Source organism: Phyllostomus discolor, chromosome 1, assembly GCF_004126475.2.
Source record: "Phyllostomus discolor isolate MPI-MPIP mPhyDis1 chromosome 1, mPhyDis1.pri.v3, whole genome shotgun sequence".
NCBI classification, from domain to species: Eukaryota; Metazoa; Chordata; class Mammalia; order Chiroptera; family Phyllostomidae; genus Phyllostomus; species Phyllostomus discolor.
This window is the reverse complement of record NC_040903.2, coordinates 214,585,203-214,597,919: the sequence shown is the minus strand read 5'-3', so window position 1 is coordinate 214,597,919 and position 12,717 is coordinate 214,585,203. Positions and strand designations below refer to the sequence as shown.

The window sequence follows — 12,717 nt, the reverse complement described above, 5'->3', positions numbered from 1 at the left end:
AGCCTCTCTTGCTGCCAAGGAAGCTGCTGGATTTTGCAAAACAGAGTGACGTTTCTTCAGTGACACTGATGTTCCCCCCACCCCCTGCCCCACCTCGAAGAAATGAGGATGTAGAATAAGGTTATGGAAATGCAGGCAGGGAAGAAAAAAAAAATCCCCGCCCCCCAGTCACCCCCAAGGCCCAGGGACCGGTGGCGGGGTCTGGAGACAGGGCTCACTTCTGTCTGCTGGCGGCAGCTCCAGGGCAGGGGGCGGCCGGCAGACCGGCTGATCAGGAGAGGTTGCCTCTGCTTCGGCCCAGAGCTGACTCAGGGTCCTTGCTCTCAGCCCCAGGCCTCCTTTTCTCTGCCGCTTTGGCTGATGTGGTGCCAAGATTCCGCCCCCCGAACCCCCCTTATTTCTGGTCAGTTTCATGTCTGTTTAATTTCGGAGGAGGAGGCCTCCTGAAACCGTGCGCGCTGCTGGGTTCTTGCTCTGAGCTTACAGCCGGAGTGGAGTGTCGTCCCCGCCGGGGCTTGGAGCGCGCCAGGCTCCGGCTCCGCGCTCATTGTTTCTGTAAAGCAAAGCTGGGGAGGTGTCCCCGTTGCTGCCTCTTTCTCCACCACGTCGTTTTGGGGTGTCTGAAAAGTCCCTGTCACGATGGGGTGCTGGGCAGAGAGTTGCAGCCCGAGAGAGCCTGCCGGCTAAGATTTATTTTGGTAGGGAAGAAGTATTTATTTATTACTTTACCTTCGTTGTTGACACTATTAACAGACGTCCCCATTTTCCTCCCCTTTGCCCACCTCGCCCTCCCCTCTTCCCTCGCCACCCCCTCCCTCCCCTCTGGCCGTCGCCACCCTGTTGCCTGTGTCTGTGGGTTATGCATATATGTTCTTTGGCTAATCCCTTCATAAAAAAATTTTTTTAATGGTTTCAAAAGCAAATAAATGCCAGGAGGCGAGGCTTGACTTATCGGGAGTCTTTGCAAAGGCTTCTGGAGTGAATTCGGTCTGAGGTCCGGCACATCTGTTTCAGAGACAACCAGGGGAAAAAAAAAAATGACAGCCAACTCCAAGTCAGCGTGCTGTGATCCCCCCCCCCCCCCCGTTTCTAAGGGGACTGCTCTGCAGCAGAAGTGCCGTTCCCACAGAGGACCCCGCTCCCGGTTTCTGTAATCCCATTAAATAGCGGTATGAACCTCAGCTGAACGTAAACCTCCGTGGCGGTGGCGTCAGGAGTGTGGCTCGGCGGAATCGTGAGGAGCAGCGGCACTCCAGTGCATGTGCCAACCGTCTTTATTAGACTAATCCTGCGAAGTGTTAATTTTTACAAATTCTGTGGCGCACGCACCGGACGCCGCCGTGGGTGCGTTAGGAGATGGAAGTGGGTTTCACGTCAGAACATAAAGCAGGGAGGGACCTGTCAGGCTGCTCCCGTGGAGGAGGATTTGTGATCTCAGGCGTCAGGTGCTACCTGTGCTGAAAGGCAGGCTCACCGTGTGTGCGTTAAATGCCATCTGCATACGGAAAACTCAGTTGAGGGAGCGACTTTGTCGGAAGTAATTACAGGCCTGTGCTGTGCTTGGGTGACATTTCAGGCTTGGCTTGGACACATAAAGAGGCCGTGGAAAAATTTTGTTCTTATGGGATGCAAAGCATTGAACCTCAATAGTCTATATGTCTGTTAGTCAAAGGTAAAAAGAAATGAAAAGGAAAAAAAAGAATGAACAACAAAACCCAGGGGAGAGTTGGACTTTAAAAAAATTTATTATAGTAGGAGAGACCAGTCGCCTGTAACTCTTGTAACTACGACTAAAACCAAAAACTGCATTTCAACTATAGCAGGGTCCTCTCTCCTGCCACTGATTTCTTTTTCTTCCTTTTTTTGCACCCCGCCCTCTTCCACTAACCACGTGAACCTTTTAACCCACCTACAAACAGGAGGGCCCTGGGGGCCGCCCGTCTCCTTCCTGCCCAGGTACAACTTTATGGTCTGATGCTGAAAAAAGGGGATGATGCCGACAGCCCTGAAATCCCTCACTCCCCCTGCACCTGGGCTTGCGCCCCTTTTTCCTGGCTCCTCCCGGCCTGCGTCATCACAGTTACCTCCTTGCCGGGCACCCCGTTCCTTGGCGTGGTTTTTCTTGGCCGGGCTGCGCTATTTTCATTCGGAACGCTCCCGGATTCCCAGGGTTCAGACTTCCTCCTCCCGTGCGCCAGGCAGCTGAGCCAGAGCAGTGGCGGGGTCTGTGGAGACCACCGCTTCCTGAGCCCGCCCGCATGTCAACGTGATGTCTGAGGGGCCCCGATTTTCCACGAGTGTCCGGAGTCAGTGTGTGCAGGTGGTCGGTCGGTCCTCGGGCGCCAGGCACCGTGGGTGCTGCTGGGAAGGAAAAACGTGCGGTTGGCTGGAGCGATCTCCTGGTGTATGTTGCTCATGTGACATGTGACTTCAGTCTTGACTAGGCCCCCCCTCAGCACGCACGTGCACACACACACACACACACACACAGCTACGGGGACATGGGACCGTGTCTGAGGGACGCCTGGCCAAGCTGGGCAGGGGAGTCTGGCCGTGACATGCCATCGGAAAGGGGCCACCGGTTCCTGACCCCAGGCCCCCAGCTCTTCATGCCTGGAACGCAGATGGCTCATCCGGCTCCTTGTTCCAGCTGATGGGCTGTGCCGAGGGTCCAGGGGCGCGTCGTGAGCGTTGAGGGGGGGCGGCGTTGGTGGGTCCTGACGCACCCTGGGAAAAAACTGCCGGAGGAGCTCGGACGAGTTGTTTTAGGGCCGGAGCTGCTGCAGGTGGAGGCAGGCCGGAAGGCCTGACTCAGGGAGAAGGGGCAGTTCCTCTCTAGGTGTCGGCCTGCCGTTTTTGCTGGTGACATGTAGAGACTCTGTCACCTCCAGTGTGTCCTCGGCCCGTCGACTCCTGGGGATGCGAGCAGACACTGTTTGCACGTCCACTTTGCTGATAGACGTGTGTGTATCTGTGCGCTCTCGCACATATGCGTGATCTCTGTGTAGTAGGTGTGTAGGCCCACAGTGTCCTAACTAGCGTGACACATGGTTTCACCTTCTGTTGTCCCCGGGGCCGGCCCGTTCTCGGGTCCGGGGCCCCGGTTCCGTGGGCCCTGCCTGCTGAGAGCGCCCCAGGGGACTCGCGTCTGTTTCCTGCGTGGGTCCCGAAGCCGGGGCGCGCAGGCCTCAGCTCCCGGCTGGGGCCCGAGGCTTCTGCCGTGAGGCTTCTGCCGTGTGCTCCGGCAGCTCAGAGAGCTGCAGGGATTTCCCCGGGCGCCCAGCACCAGAGCAGTGTGGAAGCTTCCTGTTTTCCCCGTGGGTGCCCGCTGCAGGGTCGGCCTGGGCGGCTCCCTGTGTCATGCGCAGAGGACGGTTGGGGCACACCCTCCGTCTGAGGCGGTGTCTGCAGTGCCCTCTGTGACCCCCCAGGAAGGACCACCACCGGAGGGCTGGGCATTTGTGACGTAAGCTCAGCCGTCCCTGGCTCGGGGTGCAGGAAGGGCACCTGCTGCCCCAGAGTAGCCCAGCGGCCCCCAGCGGCTTGCTTCTTGAGGAAGCTGGGGTCGGCAGCCTCTTGGACCCGGGGAAGGGCTGTACCCAAGCTTGCTTCTAGTCGCAAGATGCAGCTGCTGGGGAGGACATTCCCTTCCCGGCCCTGGTGGAGGGGAAAATAGATTTTGGTGTTGTTGTTGGGAGCACGATCGTCCCAGGGGCCTTGCCTCTCCCTTTCCCGGGGTGCACTAAATGTGCTGTGTGCCGGGGAGCAGAAATAGTTGAGGCGGTGATTCACCAGCGCTGACAGATCTCCGCGTGCAGGAGGGAGGGGCCCGGAGGAGGGCAGGCAGGCCTGAGGCGCTAAGAGGGCTGTGCCTTTGGCTTCCTCTTGGTGGCCAGGCCTTCTGGAGGAGGCGGGCCCTGGGTGATGCCCTGTGGTCCACACAGGGCTGTGGGCGGCCCGTGGGGCCTCCGGATGGTCACTGTGGAAGCCCAGAGATGTTCTTGGGGGCCCCTGGCAAGCCCACCCCTCCCCTGCCCCTCCCTCTGTGCCCCCACCTCGAGTGGCCCTGTGGAAGCCCAGCCAGGCCCAGCCGGTGAGCATGCGCACCAGCTCCCTCACCTGCCTCAGAAGCCCGGCTCTCGGCCTCCAGGAAGGGCTGTGTTGTCAGCAGGCAGTCTCAGCAGAGGCTGTGGATTCGAACTGTGTTTCCACGTCGTCTCCTCTGTCTTCAGACACAGCTGTGCAAGCTCCGTGGGGCCCCATGGCTCCTTCCTGTTGATCCCCTTCTAAAGGACACTTACTCATGCACCCCCAAACCCCAGCCCATGGCAACCAGGGCCCAGAGATGGGTGATGGGCACCTGACTTAGAAAAGAGAATTTGGGGGTGGGGAGTGCAACTTGGGGAGCCCCACCTCCCCACAGAGGACTCTGGGTCCCCCAAGCGCGCTGGTGCTGCCAGCTGAGCGGGGGGCACGGCACTTACCCCCTGGGCTTGCAGGTTACACGTGACTTTCCGTGTTCCCCGAGACGCTTGCTTGCATCCCTCTCTGCTTCACTGTTCTGTATATTTTTATAGTGAAATAAAACAAGTTCCCGTTTTTGCTGGCTCCCAGACCTTGGTAGTTAAACACTAAGAAAAAGCCCTGAAATAATACCTGTGGATTGAAGGAATTTATTTTTGAGCGCCCCCCCCCCCCCAGGACCCCTGTAGCTCTGAAATTGAGTACAAAGAAGGTGCTTTAGAATCCTCCTCTGTTCCCGTTGTCTTAGCCACACCCCTGCCTCTACCTGCCCCCGCCCCTCCTCCCCCCACCCCCCCCACCAGCTCCCCCCCTCCAAATGTCGGGTCAGGGCCGGGACCTGTCTGGTGAGCACCTAAGCTGTCTCATTGAAGGTGGCACTCCACTTCTTTCGAATAGGAAATTGCCAAAATGGATGTCACCGGCTGCTAATTAGACGCGTTTTAACTGCGGGGGTCGTTTTTACCAGCTCATGCCGGGGCTGTGCACTTCCGCGGGAAGCGTGCTGGAGCTGGTAAAACAGGAGCCTTCGGCCCTAGCAGACAGCGAGTGGGAGCCGGCGGCCGGCGGAGGTGCTTTCCCTGGGTGGCAGCTGGTCCCCACGTGGCCGGCCCTGCGAGGGCCAGGCCAGACCCCACACGGACGTCTGAGACCTCTCAGCGTCTCCGTGTGTTTTGACAGGGGCTCCAGTCCAGAGGAGGCACTGAGCCCTCCAGATTGGGGTTCCCCCAAATCACACCCCCTCCCCCTCGAGCGGTCACCGTCCGTCACCCCCCGCACCCCTGAGAAGCAATGAATGACAGGCCGGCCTTGGGTTTTTAAGCCGGAGCTGGCTCCCTTCCCTCTCCTCTCTCCAGCAAACCGGAAAAAGAGCCCCGATTTCCCGTTAGGTGGGGGGAGGTGGGCTGGAATCAGGATAATGATCCTTAAATGTGAGCAATGCCTTTGACTTCCTGTGATCTCTCTCTCCCCCCCTCTCTCCCCGCCCCTAGCCCCTTAACACTGAGCATTTTCATCATCCTTAAGACCAAGTAGCTGGCAAAATATTTAAGCGATCTGAAAGAAATGTTTTTATTTGCCCACGTGCGAATTGGGTTATCTGCCTATCCTGTTGATGAAATTTGGGGCTGCCTTTGCTGCGGTCTGTTCCACTCTCGAATCTTTCCCGGCCCCCATTTCCATATTTCTGCGTGCATGTTCTTTGTTAATCACTTGGCAAGCGCTTATTTGAATATTAAAAATTTCTTTAATCATCAAAGGCAGGAGCACAGCCTCATGAATATTCATATTTTCCCCCTCCTCATTACCCTGCAGTAAAAGCCAAACAGCCATCAATCGCCCTCATTACAGGCTCTGGCGTTTTGATTGGCTGCTGGCTGCCCAGAGCTTTTTATTTTTTTATTTTTCCCCTTCTCCTATGAGCTGTCTTGTACCTGCCAACAACCAAAAAAAAAAAAAAAATCAACAATGCAAGAATAAATTTCTCCGGTTGAAAAACAACTTTGCAAACTTGTCAAACAGTCCCTGGTGGCTTGCCGCTGCCAGAGCGGCCACCAGCCCAACCTGCACCCCTAAAAAAAAAATAAAGATGCAGGGGAAAGTGGGAGGGGGGGGAGGAAAAATTAAATAAATAAATAAAGAGGGAGAAACTTGAGCCTCGGCGATGAATATTTGTCAAGAGAGTTGACGTAAGTTTCATTTGCATAATGACTTTGTACTTCTGCATTAATAAAATTTGCATATGAAGCCATGTTAATTACTCCTGATCATGCTTTTTGCATTCATGCATAGTAATTTTCTCCGACTTGTGAGAATTAATGTCTTGGCGTGGGGGGAGGGGGGCTCGGGGATTGTCAGGTTTCTTGCCAGTGGCCTCGCTCGCAGGCGCTGGCTCCCTGTCTGTCTGTCGCCCTCCTGGATCTATGACTCATTTTTGCACTATCAGTAGGAGTTCTTGGCTTTAAAAAAATGTATCAATTGAAAGGCACCGGTAGGGAGAAAATATACATCTGCACGGAGTATTCCAGCGCCGCTTTCCTGGCTGGGAGACTGTAACCCTCCCACGTGGGAGGGGACGCCCGAGGAGTCTGCGCTGGGAAAGAATCCCATCCCTCTGAAACCCGGGCTGGGGCTGTGCCAGGCGAGGTTTTGTGTCTGCCCGCCGGGGGGTGTGGGCGTGTTCGCTGGGGAAGTGCGCATGTGTGAGGCGTGGGGCCGGACCATCTGCAGGGCCCTCAGAAGGGAACCGGGGTACAGGCCCCCTCGGAAGGGATGCAGTGAAAATAGGACCTTACACCCTCACTGGGAGCTCGGGAAACGTTCCGGGGAGGCCTGGTGTTTGGGCGTTTTTTTGCACCTCGCTGCACGGGGTGCTCAGGGGGCGATTCTGACCCTATGAGCCCCATGGTGCTGGACATCCAGCCTCAGTTTCCTTATTTGTGAGGTGGGGGTGGGGGTCGTATCACCGACCTCCTGGGAAGGCTGCTGGGCTTAAACCAGGCAATACATGTATTCATTGTCTGTTTCTTTTTCCCTGACGAAAGTGAACTTCCATGGTAAGGAATCCAGCCAGCCAGGGGTTTACTCTTAAGCCACCTGGATCCCGGTAAAGCTGGAATGGCGTCTTGCGGTCCCCCGGCCGCATACCGCCACGCTCGTGTGTCTGTTACCGTTTCAGAAGGGGAACCCGCCCAGAGAGAGTGTTTTCTGCAGGAATGCCCCGCAGGGTATGCATGCTTCGTAGGGTGCCTTCCCGTGGGGGGCGGGTAGGGAAAGTTCTAGAATGGAGAACACAGGAGTGATGTGGTGAGTGTTAACTAGAAGCGTGGCTCTGGCCAGGCGTGTCCTGACCTCCCTTTGAAGCCAGGGCTCAGAGAAGGCGTCGGACCCTGGGTCACGGGGCCAGGAAGCGGCAGAGGAGAAATTCACACCCAGGCCTCTGACTCCGGGGCCGCCTCTGAGCTCCCAGCTTCCTCTGCGCCTGTCGGGCTCTCCCCACGGGGCCGCAGGCGCCCTGCCGAGTGTCCTGGGTTCCCTGGCTGCACTTTGCAAGGCTGACACCCCTCCCCTGAGGAGGAGGGGGTGCTGGGAGGTGGCCTGGGACAGGCGCCGAGGCCAGGGGCAGTCCTCACCTTGACCTTTAAAAAAAAACATCTAGGTAAGATTCACCAAACATATGATTCACCACTTCAACCGTTTCAAGGTGTCCAGGCAGTGGTTCTGAGCACATTTACGGTGCTGGGCTGCCACCACTGCTCTCCAATGCCAGAGCCTTGTCACCGCAGAAGAAACCTGCCCCCCCGCCCCCCCGCCCCCCCCCCAGACACCTTCTCAGTGCCCGCCCCTCCCTGCCCCTGCTCTGGCTCCGTCTGTCTCTGTGCACGGGCCTGCTCCGGACTCTTCCTACACGTGCAGTCCTGCAATAGGTGGCTTCTTGTGAATTCAGCACCTTGGACTTGGGTACTGGCTTCAGAAGAGGATTTCTGGAGTTCCAGAAGGTTCTGAAGCTGCTCCAGCCCAGAACCCCCCTCTGGACACCCCCGAGGGCCCCTGCGGGCAGTTTAGGAGTGGAAGCCCCTCCATCTTGCGGGCCCCTCCCCTGCCTCCACCGAGCCGGCCCTGGAGCAGTGCCCAGGTGGGCCTCAGCAAGGTGAGAATTCCTAACGAGGTGTGGGAGCCCCTCCAGGGGCCGCCCAGCCCCACCCTCCCTGAACTGGGGGTGACCCTGCCTCCACGGACTCTGGCCGGAGCCAGCCTCCCCAGAAGGAGGGGGTGCTGCTGGACCCGCCCTGTGGCTCCTCCGACCGCGGAGACACAGGCTCTGCTCGATTCCGGCGTGGGCAATGTCACCAGGCCCGGGGAGGGGCGCCTTTTGGTTTTCTCAGCCCGGTACCTGCTGTGGCCGGGTCGAGGCCGTACCCAGAATCTGGGAGTCCACCTGGACTTGCTCTGCTGCACCTCTGATGGCTCGACTGAGCCCACAGACCCTCAGGCCCCCCTCGGTCACCAGGGCCCTCCCTCTCAGGTTCCTGGGGTGCCCTGGTCACTCCTCCTGGCTGCAGCTTCAGGTGGGAAGCAAGGCACATGCAGGCTTTGGAGACACAACTGGGTTCAAGTTCCACACCTCCCTGAGCCTCAGCCTCCCCACCGTGGAAAGGGCATGATCCGCCGTGCTGAGCGGGCCAGTTGCAATAGGCATTCCACACAGTTATGGAAGATCCAGAGCCTTCCGTGGTCTGTAAGCAGGGCCTCCATAGTGGCCAGGGTCAAATGTGCAGGGTCCAGGGGGTTTCAGGTGGGGACTGGCCAGGGCAAAACTTCCGGGAGGAGACAGGTGACACTGGCCTCAAGTGCTGACCTTTCTGGGGGCCTGCCTTCCATCTGGGGCACTGCTTTCTGCTCAGCCTCTGCGGCTGGACCTGCTTATGGGGTCCTTGGCCACATCCTTCCTAGGCCTTCGGTTCAGAAACATCTCAGGCCCTGGGCTTTGCCTAGTAGGAGGTCGCCCCAATGCCCCTACTCCTGGGTCAGTGGGGAAGAACCCCGGTTCTGAAGCCAGGCAGCCAGGGTTTGGGGGGCTGGCTGCGGGTGTGCTGGTGCACTGGTGTGTGCAGCTTCCTGCAGCCGCGTCATCAGTTTGCTGGTCTGGGCAATGGGTATGGGAAGCCCCACTCCATGGCATGGTGGGCAGGGCTCACTCAAGGCGGACACGTGACTCCTGGCCCGCAGTGGGTTCGCAGTGGCTCCTCTGGACGGGGGACCCCACGTGGGGCTGTGGGTCGGGCGGGCTCCCCACCCCCTTCAGGCCTGAGTGGGGCGCGGGGCGGCGTCGGGCGGCCTCCCTGGCAGCGCCGGCCCAGGGCCCAGCTGCCTGTGCTCTTGTTGATGTTTTCTTTTGTCTCTCTGATGCTTCCCTGCTCAATTATTTACCCAGGGAATTTGGGCTTCTTCACTTGTGGTTTTGGCAAGGGCTTCACACAAATGTTTTGCCCTGGTGGTCTCTTAGCCATTTAAGATAAACGGTCAAATCAAATGCAGGCTGTGCCGGGGAGCCGAGGCCAGGCAGGCCCCAGCCCTGTGCCGCGGCCGTCAGACTGTGGGAGGCATGAGGAGGGGTGCTGGGCAGTGCCCGAGGTTTAGGGGGGCGTCCGAAACCTTCCGACAGGCCTCGGGGCCTGGGTTGCCGAGGAGGACCGTGGGCAGGGAGAGGCACCGGCTGGCCCTTCGCCAGGCTGGAGGGTAACCAGGGCCCTGGTGCTCTGAAGCAGGCCGGAGGTATCCCAGGCCTGTGCAAATAGCCCATCCCGGCAGAGCAGACAGTGGTGTGCAGTGGAGTATCCTGGAGGGGGGTGGCCCAGATTTTTGGGGACAGACGCCCAAATGGAGCCTGCTCCACAACCCTTCAGAAGCCCCCCCGCCCCCAGGGGGGCCCCTACCTGGGAGTGGGCCCCCTGACCGCTCCCTGCATCAGGCCCCCCGGGATGGGAGTTCCGGCCCCAAACAGCCCCACCTGGCAGCTGTGGAAGTGGCATCCCTCAGGCCCCTGCCTGCGCCCCCGTGGTCTTCCCTGCGGGGCCTGGCACCCCAGAGGGGCGGCCTGCAGCCCTCCACCCCGGCCCCTGTGCCGCACGCACCCTGAGCCCCGTGTTCCGTGCAGGGCCCGACTGACCAGACTTTCTATTGTTTTTTCTCCAGGGCCGTGCAGGCCTGCCCAGCTGCCAGCGATGGCCCCCATAGCTGCCTCCTCCTCCCACCCTCACACATCCGTGATCAACTCACCTCTGCGCGCCCTGGGCGCTCTGCCGCCCTGCTTCCCCCTGCCCTGCTGCAGCGCGCGGCCCGGTCTCGGGTGACGGGACCCAGGGTGAGGGGCACACGGAGGCTCCTTTTGGATGTCAGTGTCAGTTGTCAGGTAAACAGACGCCGCGGCGGGGGGGGCGGGCTCCCGGGGGTGGCGGGGCAAGGTGGGGACTCAGGGGGCCGTGCAGGCCCCTGCCCCGGAAGGCACTTCTGGGGGCGGGGGGGCGCCAGGGGAAGCGGTGAAGGGTGCCAAGGGAACTGTGCCCCAGTGTCCTGGTCCCCACGGGTCGGGAGGTCCCCCCACGCCTCCACCCATTCTGAGCGTCTCCCAGAAGGAGCACCCCCCGCCCCCATCCTCCAAATTCCATCTCTTTGGGCTGTTTAGCTCAAGCTTATTGGATAACGCTGAACATCTGAGGTTTTCTTCTGCCACCCCCTCCCCAGCCCCCGCCCCCGCCCCCCCACCAGACACGCCAGAAGATCCCGTGGTTGTCTGTGTGCATGGCTGAGCCGTCCCGTGCGCGGAGTTTCTTCTTTGTGACAACGTGTTGCCCATTAACTCTGAGGAAACAAAGTCACTCGGAAAGGCCTTTTGGGGGCGGGCGTGAGACCTCGTGGGGTGTGCTGGGGCTCGGGGCAGGGCCACGTGTTTCCCGAGGGGGCTGATCACCCACCGTGTGCCTGACCGCCGGCTGGCGTGGCTGCCCATTTTACAGGTGGGCACCCAGGGGCAGTGAGGCGACTCAACCTGTCCACTGTCACTTACGTCCTCCCCCCACTCTGTCCCCAAATAGAACCCAAACCCCTGCTCCGGCCGGGAGCCCCTGGGACTCGTGTGGGCAGGGGCCTCCCGTTCCGGCCTCTCCCGCCCAGGTTCTCGGCGTGGCCTGCTTGGTGCAAAGCGCATCCAGGCCGCCCCCCCCACCAAGGCCTGGGTGCTGACACGCCCCAGGCGGCGGTGAGCACCTGTGTGGCCTGGTGGCCGGGCAGGGGCCGCGTGAGGAGAGGGTGGGTGCAGAGTGACGGCCCCCTGCGGGACGTCTTTTGACTCGGGCAGTGAACGGAAAATGGTTTTTGATGATGGCACGGGGTCTGCGTGTAGGTGCAGCTCCCCCGGGGGAGGGCCCCTGTGGAGCCACAGCTCTGCCAAGGGCCGCGGGCAGTCCCGGCTCCGGGGTCCAGAGCTCGCAGGGCCTTGCTGCTCCTGGGGCAGCCTGCAGCCTTCAGCACGCTCTGTGACCGAAGGCGACATCATAGGTCCTGGGCTTATGCTCTGTGTGCACAAAGCAAAGATGACGTCACATGGAGGGGTGTTGCAGAGTGGCAGGCCGGCCTGGCGTCCAGGGTGCCGGGGGCACCTGCCCAGGCTCCGCGGGTCTGTGCCGTGATCCCTGCCTGTGGGGCGCAGGGCGGCCCGGTCTGGGCGGCTGCCCTGCTCTCCGGCTTCCTGTAATTAGTGCTGCAGCCCCACGTGGAGGGGTGCGCTCTCCTAGATCTGCCCGAGTGTTTATGGCTGGGCTCGGTCAAGTTCTGCGGCTCAGAAACACGATCCCCTGGCCCTCGGGGAGTGGCTTAACCCTCTGCTGGCGCTGGCTCTGCCGTGCAGGGGCTGTCCGCCCCCATGTTGCAGAGGGGACCTCAAGGCCTGGGCGGGGTGAGTGGCTGGACCGAGGTTGGGGACCCGGAATTTCTCATCGGGACGCCTCCTGACAAGGCCGCCCCTCCCACCGGGCCGCATGCCTGGCCTCTGTCCAGGGGACGTTCCTCACACACCTGCACCCAGCCACAGTGCCACCCACTTCCCTAGAGGGAGTGTGTATTGAGGGCCTACTGTGTGCTGCCTGTGCTCCGTGTTTTGTGTGCCTTCTTGAATTAATCCTCACGGTCGTCTCAGGTGGGAGGTGACTCCCCACTGCACAGAGGAGAGAAGGAGGCCCAGAGACTTTGAGGGCCCAGAACGCCATTCAGGCATGTAGGCAGGCACTCACGCACGCACGCAGGCACGGACTCAGGCCCGCACGGACGCAGGCCCGCACGGATGGAGGCCCTCACTGAGGTAGGCAGTCCCGCACTCATTCCCTCACTCACTTACGCATGCCTTCCCTCACTCATTGCACGCACGCACTCATTCACTCACTCACTCATTCACTCACTCACTCATTCACTCACTTATTCCTCCCTCACTCACTCACTCCCTCACTCCTTCCCTCCCTCACTCACTCACTCATTCACTCACTCATTCATTCACTCACTCACTCCCTCACTCATTCACTCACTCACTCACTCATTCATTCACTCACTCACTCATTCATTCACTCACTCACTCACTCATTCACTCATGACTCACTCTCTCACTCACGCATTCACTCACTCACCCATTCCTCCAGGACAAGCTGC

The 12,717-nt window shown here is 59.9% G+C and overlaps 1 protein-coding gene across 1 annotated transcript in view; it reads left to right on the top strand.

Moving 5' to 3' along the window:
* Positions 1 to 12,717, top strand: part of BCL11B (BAF chromatin remodeling complex subunit BCL11B) — a 93,644-nt gene that overhangs the window by 28,236 nt on the left and 52,691 nt on the right. The window contains 2 exon segments of the mRNA XM_028508053.2: positions 10,216 to 10,358; positions 10,360 to 10,432. Of these exon segments, the coding sequence (XP_028363854.1) occupies positions 10,216 to 10,358; positions 10,360 to 10,432 (216 nt within the window).